The sequence below is a fragment of the Jaculus jaculus genome, chromosome 1, assembly GCF_020740685.1.
Source record: "Jaculus jaculus isolate mJacJac1 chromosome 1, mJacJac1.mat.Y.cur, whole genome shotgun sequence".
Lineage (NCBI taxonomy): Eukaryota > Metazoa > Chordata > Mammalia > Rodentia > Dipodidae > Jaculus > Jaculus jaculus.
In genome coordinates this window covers 305,867,453-305,879,733 of record NC_059102.1, presented here as the reverse complement: position 1 = coordinate 305,879,733, position 12,281 = coordinate 305,867,453, and the positions used below count along the sequence as shown (strand labels likewise).

The 12,281-nt window shown below is 38.4% G+C and overlaps 1 protein-coding gene across 1 annotated transcript in view; it reads left to right on the top strand.

Annotated features, from left to right (window-relative positions):
* Mroh9 (maestro heat like repeat family member 9) overlaps nt 1-12,281 on the top strand; it is a 57,070-nt gene that overhangs the window by 1,027 nt on the left and 43,762 nt on the right. Inside the window, exons 3-6 of the mRNA XM_012948866.2 lie at nt 5,348-5,427; nt 6,022-6,157; nt 6,708-6,794; nt 10,182-10,286. Of these exons, the coding sequence (XP_012804320.2) occupies nt 5,348-5,427; nt 6,022-6,157; nt 6,708-6,794; nt 10,182-10,286 (408 nt within the window). The remainder of the gene's footprint in view (nt 1-5,347; nt 5,428-6,021; nt 6,158-6,707; nt 6,795-10,181; nt 10,287-12,281) is intronic.

Below are 12,281 nucleotides of genomic sequence, written 5' to 3'. Positions count from 1 at the left end.
CACGGACTCAAAAGGCTGAAAATTTTCATTCATCCTTCCTACTCTTTCCCCATCTACCCTCCATGTTCTAATGTCTCTAAAACTCTCTTCCCCCACATACCTCTTCTGCTAAATTCTGTGGCAATCCTTCTAATTAAATCATAGGGCCTCTCTCTTAGCTTCTAGTGACATTTCCTTTTTCAAGAGCCATACTGATTGATGTCTTTCCTTTTTCAATTATATTCTCCATTCTTGTATGCCTTTGAGCACTTTCTTGCCTTCCACCACTAGAGGCTGAATTCATTTTTCGTGTTCTCTGTAGTGTGTAACATGGCATTGTCTTAGTGGGGATTCATTTAGATGTTTAAAACATTGCACTGAACTTTTAATAAACCTTACCACAAATTTATAGCACAGGAAAGGGCTGCCTTGAGAAAAATGACATCTTTTGACTTGAGAAATAGGAATGGGCCAGTATGGTTATGAGAAATTTTATAGGTAGTTTCATAATGACTCTAGGACAAAGTCACTGATAATTTTTTTTTAAATTGATAATAGGGGTTGGAGAGATGGTTTAGTGGATAAGTGCTTGTCTGTGAAGCCTAAGGACTTTGGGTCAAGGCTCGATTCCCCAATACCCACATAAGCCAGATGCACAACATGACACATGCCTTTGGAGTTCTTTTGCAGTGGCTGGAGGCCCTGGTGCACCCAGTCTCTCCCTCCCTCCCTCCCTCCCTCCCTCCCTCTCTCTCTCTCTCTCTCTCTCTCTCTCTCTCTCTCTCTCTCTCTCTCTCTTTCTCAAATAAATAAAAATAAAACATTTTTTAAAATTGATAATAGTTTATCAATGAGTTTAATTTTGTCAGCCAACATACAAGGACATTTGATGATATTCCTCTCTCAAAAATATGCAGTTTAAAATTTTATTCACCACTCACTAATTTATTGAAAAGCATTCATAGAGCATCTGCTATATTTTAAATATTGTTGTCCTTTTGAAGCAAAAAAAAAAATTAAATTAAACTCAGACACTGAGCCAGGTGTGGTGGAACATGCCTTTAATCCCAGCACTTGGGAGGCACAGGTAGGAGGATCACCATGAGTTCAAGGCCACCCTGAGACTACATAGTAAATTCCAGGTCAGCCTGAGCTAAAGTGAGACCCTACCTTGAAAAACAAAACAAAGCAAGCAAACAAACAAACAAAAAAACTCAGACACGGTTTCACATTGCTTGTTGTCTAGTGGAGAAGACATATAGTCATGTAGTACTTAGAATTTTCTATGTTACAAGGAAGTTACAGTATGCGGGGCAAATTATTCAAATTTACCTCAGTTTAGGGAAGACTTAAATGAATTTTGGAGGGTGGGCAGAATACTCAGATGACAGTACAACCCAGGAAGAGGAAATAGCACATGGGGAAAGGAAACAGTATCATATAACTGTGGGATTATAGATTTTAGGCATAATTCCTCCAATACAGCTTCCTGATTTTATATTTGCATCTCCTGATCTATTGAGCTTTCAACATCTATTGCTGAGGATTAGGAAAGGAGGTGTGGAGGGAATCAGAATCAAGTAGAGGGCAGAGATGCCATGCTCTGAAGGTGCAAATCAGTTCTCCATCAGCCCTGCAGAGGCACTGGAGCAGAGATGGACTTTCAGAGTTGACCTTTGAGGTGAAGGGACGGAATCTTCATGCCTCACATCAACTATAAGGTAGAAATTGTCTCCAGAAAGAGTGCCTGATATTAAGAGAGGAGGCTCTTTGGTGGAGGTGATTTGGAGACAACTCATAAGAAAGTTCTCAGCTGTCAATCCACTCAGAAGCTGGAGGAAAAGTATTACTTTTAAGCCTGAAGTGGAAAAGGGTGATCTAAACAAGACTCCACCGCCTCTACCCATGACTATGGGGGTGTCTTCCATGAAGACTTGAGGAGGAGAAATTGTAGAAATAGTAGGCTTAGACCAGTCACTGATGTTACTTTGAGGTTTGTTAAGATTCGAAACCTACAAGGACTTGCTGAGTCATAGCAGTTGTATTGCTCCAAGAGAATGATATTCTTAGAAAAAAAAAAGTGAATCATTTCAAAATATACCAGGTCTCTGGCTTGTAGGATATGGTTGGAGGTTACTTGCGAGTGGGAGCCCTGAAACACTCAAGTGGAGCTACGTTTCAAAAGTGAAAAAAAAAAATAGGAAAGTCAACTGATAGAAGTAACCAAGTCTAAAACATGACAGTCCCCAAATGGGTTCCTCATCAGCAGGGATGCTGTGGCCACCAATTGCTTGGAGCAAAAGTCATGACCAACAGAAAGTACATAAGAAAGTATGCTATACCTGGACAAAAAATATGTTCCTCATTTCCAGAGCTATAGCCTCAAAGAAGACACAGTGAGACATGATAGAGGGAGGGGGGGCTGGAGAGATGGCTTAGTGGTTAAGGCATTTGCCTGCAAAGTGAAAGGATCCTGGTTCAATTCTCTGGGACCCACATAAGCCAGATACACAAGGGGGTGCATGCGTCTGGAGTTCATTTGCAGTGGTCGGAGGCCCTGGCATACCCATTCTCCCTCCCCCCCCCGCCTCTTTCACTCTCATAAATAAATAAATAGGTGTTTTAAAAAACAGCTAATATGGAGAAGACATTTGTAATATACTAGTAAACATGCTCCATGTGCTTTAAAACCATTCAACCCTCATAGCAGCCTTATAGAATAAGTACTATTCTTATCCCACTTCCAAAAGGAGGTAGGGAAGTGGTGGTCTGCATACAATCACATAGCTTTTGAGGGTAAGAGCTAAGATACAAAGTCACACAGTCTAGTTGCAGAGTTGCTAGTATAAGCACCAAAGCCTGTTGACCCTAAAACCAAAAGACTTGCTTGTCCTGAGTATTCAGGGTAAGTAAACAAATCATGGGGGTAAAGATTTTAAATAAGCAGGATCCAGAATTAATAAGGATGATACAGACATGTAATAACCAAAGCATTGAAAATATTTGGACTGGGAATCATCAATAAGGAAGACTATTATCTAGCAGAGAAAGATGGTAAGCAAGTTGGCAGAGAAGATGGACAAAGCACTGTGGTAGCAGTTACAGGAAAAGGTAGAATCACTTCCTACATACACCTAAGAGCAGGGACTCCCTAGTCATTAGCACATTATATTGCTGGAAGGATGTATGAGGGGCCAGTAATGGTTGTCACAACTCTGGGGATAGGATGGAGGGGATAAGAGCTACAAGTGAGAGAAGATGTCGACACACTATTCAATAGTCACTGCAGATCTATGTTGACTCTTCAGTGCTTAAATAAGTAAGGCATGATGCCATATAAGTCTCCTCAAAGACATGCTTCTAAAAACACGAATATCACTGCTGGAGCCAACAATGTATCTGTATCAAAATTTTCAACCCATTCCTTGCCCCTTACAAATGAGCTAATGTTTACCAAATTCCTTCCAGAATTTCTTCTGAAATTTTGATTAAAACACTAAATTTGTAGGCTAAGTTATGGGTAGTTTACTTCTGAAAACCATTTTCTTTCTTGCCAGGAATGCTTTTTTCTTTCCACTTAATTGAATCTTCAGTCAAGTATTATCCTCATGCAAACATTATACATTTCGTTAGAGATATTTTATTCATTGTATTGTTACTAAGTATAGAATCCACAATACATGGCTTGGTGTTTCTTTATCTTGATAATGTGTCTTGAAGAGAAAAAATATTTTGAGGAAAAATATTTTGAGGAAGCCTAGATCATCACTTTTTTTGTTTTGCCTTTGCATTTGGTATTGCATCTAAAAATCAAACCGAGAAAAAAACCTTTCTATCCAAAGGTTATGAAGATTTTCCTTTTTTCTTCCACAGGTTTTTGGTTTTAACTCTCTTACATTCATATCTGTTATCAGTCATCATATATTTTATGTACGATGTTCCCTTTCTGATATTTTCTTTCCTATTACTCTATACCATTTATTGCAAGAGTACGTAGTCTAAATACTTCCTAACTTTGGGAACTTAAGGATATTTTACTTATGTGGTAGATAAATGATGAATTCTATATGTTTTTATAATTTTACAGAATTTTTAAAGTTTCATGTGATAGATGATTTTAACAAATTCAATAACAGCCATCACTGGTTATGGTAGCCATCCTTCTAGGTTACAAAGTGACATTTAAAGCATAATTTACTTTACTTTCTGGTATCTAAAATTGATAGAAAGTGAAGTGTTCTCCCTTCTTGTCTTTTGAAGGAAAGAATTCAGCTCAGATACATAGACATTATCAGTGGTTATTTTTGATTTTTGATATTGAATTAAGTTCTTATATGGAGGTTAATGCTTTATTGGATATAAGTTGTACCAGTATTTTCTCCCATTTTAATATTATCTTTTGATTTTTATATCTTCTTTTCTCTGCAGAAACATTTCAGTTCTATTAAAATCTTGTTTTCACTGTTGTTGCTCATGATTTGATGTCACACTGAAAAAAATCAACATTGAGACAGACTTCAGGGGACTTTTTCCTGCTCACTTTCTGGGTGTTTTTATAATTGTAGTATTACATTTAGGTATTAAATCCATTATGATTTAATTTTTGGATATAACATGAACGTCAAACTTCACACCTTTACATGTGAATATCCACCACTTACAAAAGAGATCATTCTCTCCCTATTTTAGTTTTTTGGCACCCACACCCATGATTAATTGGCCATCTGTGGGTGAGATTATTTCTGGACTCTCAATTCCATTTTATTAGTCTATGGATCTGTTTTATGCCTGCTAATATTATTTTAATTACTTTAATGATAAAGTTTGAAATTATACTTCATAATTTTTATTCTTCTTTCTCTGAATTGCTCTGGTTAATAGTAATTCAGTTCTCTGAGTCCTTAAAAAAGTAGCATCATAAATTCCTGAGGTGTTCTCTTTACTTATCACTGTTAATGGTTAAATACCAAGTTATATTTGATCCTCATTCTGTACTGTGAATTTAGGTAGACTTCAGTAAGCTTTGACTTAAATTGCTCTGTTTACATTTTTATAGGCAAACTCCACCCCAAGTAGATTGCAATCAACATTTGCAGGGGTGTACAGAGGTACATCTGGTAAAGAATAACCCTGAAAGAATGCTGTCTAAAAGTACTCCTGAGGATGGATTTCAAAGACCACCCTCTAGGCCAACATATTATTCTAGATTGCTATGGTTTTTCTACTCTCAGTACGTCTATGAACTTTTGGGATTACAATAATATTTGTTTCCCTTATTCTCTGTAAAATAAAGATGTTGTTATAAATTCCACTGATGTTTAACCATTTGATCTCGTGGGTTTTTCTTTTCTGTTTTCACAACACTTAGGAGCATGTTGCTGACGACCTGGTGGACGCTTTCTCATACCTGTTATGCCATCAACCCATGATCCTGGCCATGAATTCCAGGTATGCAATTCTCTCTCTTTCGCTAAGTAAGTGTCCCTAAAATGTTTTCTCTTTTAAAGGTAATAGTGAAAACTAAAATAAATACATAAAATCACACAAATTCCTTCACATTATGTCATCAAGTACTATTTCTTATGCTTTTACATGGCTTTTAATTACGACAAGGATGCACAGATAATCTTTCTAGTTGAGGAAGGTCAGATTTCTTTTGCAATCAACTTGAAGATGCATATCAGATATCAGAACTGTTAACATATGAAAACTATCATATAAATGGAGAAAATGTGGCAAGAATGTGCTTGATTATGAAAAGTTTAGTGTGGATTTTCAGATTTGGCTGGGAATGTCACCAGTCCATAAATAAGCTTATCACTGGGGAAATAATATTCTGATCTCTAAACAACTGTAGATTGTATTTCAATGAAGTCCATTCCTTTATACTTAAGGCATTATTGCTAAGATCATAGTTAAGACCTACATGTCATTTAAAGCCAAATCTTGGGGCTCACTTTCTAGTAGTCTCATCACTAGGAGAAACCCAATAAAGCTCGGTGATGTTCAACCAATTAAATAATGATCTCTTTTTATTATCAGCTTTGTTGATCCCTTGCTTCAGTTTCAATCTCAAATGAATCTAATAGAGTCGTGCTTTAGAACAATATTTGCGATACCAAATCTTGACAGTGTGAAAAAAATGGGGACTGGCTCTGAGGACACTGAGGATGTGGAGGTAAGTTCTTCCTTTCTTTAATAATGAAGAGGCACTGGAATGCACCACAGCAAACCTATAGCATGTGTTCATAGCCTCTGCTATCAGCTGTCATCTTTCTTATATATAAAAGGGAAATAGTATTTGCTATCACTTACATATATCCCTAAACTTCTTATGAATACAACCTGTGGGATGGATTGCATGGAGCGTTCATACAAACAAGTGGGTGAACATACTTTGGGCCAGTAGGTTTTAGCAAGGGGAAGAAGTTTACTGGAAAGTACTGAAAAGGGGGAATAGAAACAGAAATCAGAGGAACAAAGATGTCTAGCAAGATTTGCAACATCTATGGTCTCTATTTTCTCGGTATGGCCCACAGTGCACTTGAGCCATATGCTGGGGAGGAAATTCATGGCACATGCTGGTGATATTATTACCATACCCTCTCTCTTCTTTCTTACCTTCAGTTTACAGGAAGAACTAAGACACCTATATACAAAAATGTACACAGTAAGTAAAACTTTATTTAAGACAGGCTGACTGATGGAGTATTTATTTTCTATTTCAGAATTTATACCATAATATTTTCCATTTATTTGAGGACACACTCATTATTTTAATTTCTAAAGATTTCTACAAGTTACAGATCTTAAAGGTAAAAAGAGAAAATAAATGGTCTTTTCTACTAGAAATAAAAGAGTTCTATGGATTTTAGTTATTTTTAATTTGCTATTCACAACTCCTAGTGTTGGGAAGCTGAGCATTTTTTTACTTATTAAATTATTATATTTATTGAGGGAAATACAGAACCAAGGAAAAGCACCCACATGGCTAAAGATCCCACGTGGAGGGCCTGGAAAAACCATGGAAAAAGAAGACAGAAAAGAAAGCTCAAGGAGCTCTTGCCATGTGGGGAGCTGGAGGAGACAAAGAACCCATGTGGAGGGTAAGGCTAGGGGAGCCTCCCTCAGCGTAACCAGGCTGACCCTGGGCAGAGCCAGGCCCAGCTGAGGGAAAACTCACCCACAGCTGGAAGTTCCCAAGTGGTTAGAGCTGATATATATACTTAAAAATAGGTGCTGGAGAGATGGCTTAACAGTTAAGGCACTTGCCCTCAAAGCCTAAGGACCTGCATTCAATCCTCCAGTAACCACATAAAGCCAGATGCACAGAGTGGTGCTTGCATCTGGAGTTCATTTTCAGTGGCTGAAGGCCCTGGTGCACTCATTCTTTCTCTCTGTCAGTCTTTCACCTCTCTCTCTCTCTCTCTCTCTCTCTCTCTCTCTCCATATACATACATACATATATATATATGCTTGAATTTTTTTATTTTGAGAGAGCAAGAGAGCACGCAAGCAAGAGAGAGACAGAGAGAGAGAATTTGCATGCCAGGGCCCCCAGCCATTGCAATAAAACTCTAAAACTCTAGACACATGCACCACCTTGTGTGTCTGGTGTCTGGCTTACATGGGTCCTGGGGAATCAATCTTGGATTCTTAGGCTTCACAGGTGAAAGCCTTATAAATCCCAAATAAAGAATTTTAAAAAATTAAAATGGAATGAAATTATAAAAAATTATTTACTTGAATTATTAAAAATAAATTTTGGGGCTTGAGGGATTTCTTAGTGGTTAAGGCATTTGCCTGCAAGGACAAAGGACCCAGATTCAATTCCCCAGGACCCACGTTAGCCAGATGCATAAGGGGGTGCATGCATCTGGAGTTCGTTTACAGTAGCTGGAGGCCCTGGCGTGCCCATTCTCTTTCTCTCCCTCCCTCTTTCTATGTCAAATAAACAAACAAATAAAAATAAAATATTTTTTAAAAAATAAGTTTTGGTAGGTGGCATCAATAGCCACTTGAGAGGTCAGATCTCATCTGGCAATATGCAGGTGAACACATGCATAATTGCATTCATTTTTCCCGTTACCATTGGGGCTAGGTCTCCCTTTTACATCCTATCTTCATAAATACCACTGCCTGTGGATGAATATAGACCCCCTGCCCCAAGTGTATATGTTGATGTCTTAATCTCATATGAAAAAGTGCTAAGAGGTGAGACCTTTGAGAGCTGATTGGATCATGAGAACTCTTCCTTTATGAATGAATTCATGACATTTTCATGGGAACAGACTTTTGATAGAAGAATGAATTCATCTTTCTTCCTTCTGTGTGCCCTATTTTCCTTCTGCATTCTTCTATGACGTGATATAGGAAGAAGGGTCTTAACAGATAACTTTGACCTTGGACTACACAGCTTCTAGAATTTTAAGAACCAAAATTCTATTCTTTATAAATTGTCTAGTCTCAACTATTCTGCAATAACAAAATGGAATAGACTTAGAAAAGAATTGTAACAAGGAAAGGCACTGTTCTGTTAATAACATAACTAAAACTGTGAAAGCTATATTGGAACTGGGTAATGAAGAAGACACCGGAGGCATTGGCTGGAAACAACCCAAACTGCTGTGTATGGAACAAAGAGATCACGTTGTTGAGGAACAACAAGACACAAGTTCTAGAGGAAGCCTTGATCTCTTAAGGACTACTTTGGTGATCCTTGTCAGAACATTGGTAGAAATATGGACAATAAAAGGCATACTGATGAAATCTCAGAAAGAAATGAAGAACTCCTTTTGGAAGAATAACTTATGGGGCCAGCAACTTTGGCCTGTCTATTTTCCCTTTAGAACTAGCACATCCATCAAGAGTAAGTCCAATGCACCACCTGACTTCTTCTGGCCTTTTAACAGAGTTGTATCAGTAGGTGATAATGTTTGTTGTGAAAGCATGTGGACCCAGGTGTTATCCCCAGCACCCACAGGAAAGCCTGGCATGGCTGCACATGCATACAAATTCCAGCAAGGAGAAGAGCAGCAGCATGTGTGTATGATGTGTGTGTGAAGATCCACATACCCCATGCACATGCATGCAGAGGCTAGAGAAGACGTCAGGTGTCCTCTATCACTCTTTCATCTTGTTTTCTTGAGTCAGTCTTTCTCACAAATGTTGAAGCTTACTGATTTTCTGGTATACTCGCTGGCCACTGAGCTCCAAAGATGCACTCCCTGTATTCTTCTCCACACTGGAATTTACATGCATGTGCGGCCATGCCAGATGCCAGGCTTTTCTTTTTTTTCTGAGGTAGGGTCTCAGTCTAGCTCAGGCTGATCTGGAGTTCACTATGGAGTCTCAGGGTGGCTTCGAACTCACAGCGATCCTCCTACCTCTGCCTCCCGAGTGCTGGGATTAAAGGCATGTGCCACCATGCCCGGCCCATGCCAGGCTTTTATGTAGGTCCTCATGCCTTCACAGCAAGCATTACTACCAACTAATACATCCTCTAGCCCCTATCTCAGAGGGTTTTGAAGCAATCTAGGTTCATAAGGGTATGGATTCTAGAGAGATATCCATAAGACTTCAGCATTAACTTGTCTACACCAGCTAGAGAGGTTCTGCTCCTTGAATTAATTCCATCACTGTATCCCTGAGCTGCCCTAGCCATGACTCAAGAAGACCCAAGAATGGCCCAATCCACACTCTGGATGGTACAAGCTATAACTTTTTACAGGATCTATGCTGCGGTAATTCTGTAGACACCAGAAACAAAGAGCTACAGAGCTTGAATTTATATTTGATATTTCTGGATGAGATTAAATTTCAGTTCTAGTCTAAAGCTGAAATAAAAATTCTGTGGCTTATTTTTAAGAAAAATATGTACCCAGAAAAACAGATGATGAACCAGGTAGCTATCACATTATAGCCTTGTACTAAAATTTGATGGTACCTGACAAATTACTGTAAGGAATATTCATAGCTTATTAATACATTTAATAAAATAAACATAAGCATATTAGTATAGTAGGTGAAGCTGTATGCCAGTTGGTCTTTTTATATCTGTATATTTCAATCAAATAAGATGAAGTGTGGATTAATCTGGAAACCATACAGCTGCCTGAAGTAGTGAAGTTGGAGACTGTAAGGAGGAGCCCGTAGGAACTGGAAATGCCATGCTTCTAAAATGACTCCTATGTTTCCAATAGGAAATGGTCATGTGGATGAATAAGGATCATTTTTTCCTGCAAGAAAGAGCACTACTTGTCATCAGCAGAGTGTTAAACTTTTCGTTCAAGGAAAGTGAGAAAATTGTAAGTCTCAGAATGCAATAATGCCACCAATCCTGAAGACTACATTTCTGTTTTTATTTATTTATATTTGCATGTGTGTGTGCAGGCATGTGCGTGCGTGCAGTGTGTGCGTGTGCGTGTGCCCATGTGATATACCATATGCTCACTTGTGGTGGGGTGCTGTGACCCACAGCGGCAGAAGTGGGATGTCAGGTGTTCAGCTCCATTGCTCTTCTGCCTGGTTTTGTTTTGAGCTGCAGTACTCTGACTGATTCTGGAACTTGCCATTCTTTCATGAGCTCTGATGATTCTTGGTTCTCTGCTCCCATGTAGGACTGAATGTGGATGTGAAGATTCTAATTCCAGTGATCTTAGTCCATTATGTTTACCCAGGAAATGTATTTAATCACTGAGCCATCTCTTCAACCCAAAGACCACATTGCTAGAGTATGACTTGCCATGTCTTAGGTCTTGAGAACATTAGATTCCAGCTTGGTCTTACTGGGTGGGTATGTGGAACTATCTGGAAAGAAGTCAATATTCTACTTATCTTAGAGTCAGTCAGAGCAGTGTTTCTCAAACAAGTAACTCAGCTGCACACACACACACACACACACACACACACATAAGTAGTATGAATTTGTCGGAAGTAGTTTTTTTGCTGACTGGACTCTTCTCTGTTGACCATAATGTTATTTATTACCTTGCTTCTTAATTTCTGCTAAAATATTTTTAAACTTTTATTTATTTGAAATCAGTACAAGTAATCATAGATCTTCCTTTGCTTTCCTCACAACCCTACCTCCTCCCTTGTAATGAGTGTGATGTGTCCTGTTTAGGCACTTTCTATATACATACCCATGTGTACTAGCACATACTGGGATATGTAGTTTGATTACCTTGTGTTTCTTTACTACTAAAGTTACATCTTAGTTACCTGTGGTACTTTTAGTGCAACTGGGGTTTTTTTTGTTTGTTTTTTGAGAGCCTACTGACAGTTCATGTCAATATACATAGTTTCATTCTTCTAACCAGTAGTTGTTTCATAGTTTTGATATATTTTGATCTCCTTAACTACTTTTCAGTTAATGAACATCAAGCCTTCTTTTAACTTTTCTACCTTAAACAACACAAATGGTTTGCACGGGTATGTGGATATGTGCTCAGCAATGCTCACAGGTTTATTATGTCAAAAGGTCTGAGGGGTTAAGGTTTAGTAATGTAATTTGTACTCCTATGGAAGTCCCCATTTTCTCATACCTTCAAAAATATTGCAACATTATTAGAATTCAATTACTGTCTTTCAGATGGAGAACAAGTAGTTATGTCATAACTCTCAATATTCACAAGAGATGTCTATATTTTAAATGACATTGATACTTGCCTTTTCAGAAACCTCACAAGATGAACAATACTTTCATGTGGATACTTATAACAACCTTGCTTCCAAACTTATCACTTAAGTGGTTTTTAAATGTACTCTGCTAATTGTTCATTTAACAACTTAAATGGGGCTGGGGATTAAGTGTAATTCACCACTTAAGTTCAGCTCCTGACATAAGGAATGCATTCAACTACCACTTGATGTCAACTACTTGGGGTCTATTTCCATGCTTCTCTCTATAGTTAAATGTTATCTATTGATCCTAGTAAGTTGTATCCAAGGAGCAGTGGAGGCATATTAGAGATTCATCTTATACCCCACTGCAGTCAAGGTCGCATTGCTGGTATAAATCGCCTAACCTAGAACAGTTTGTGGGGGAAAAAAGGGTTGTTTTGGCTTACAGACTTGAGTGGAAGCTCCATGATGGCAGAGGAAAACAGTGGCATAAGCAGAGGGTGGACACCACGTGCTGGCCAACATCAGATGGACAACACAGCAAGAGAGTGTGCCAAACACTGGCAAGGGGACACTGACTATAACACCCATAAGCCCACCCCCAACAACACACTGCCTCCAGGAGGTTTTAGTTCCCAAATCTCCATCAGCTGGGAACCTACCATTCAGAACACCTA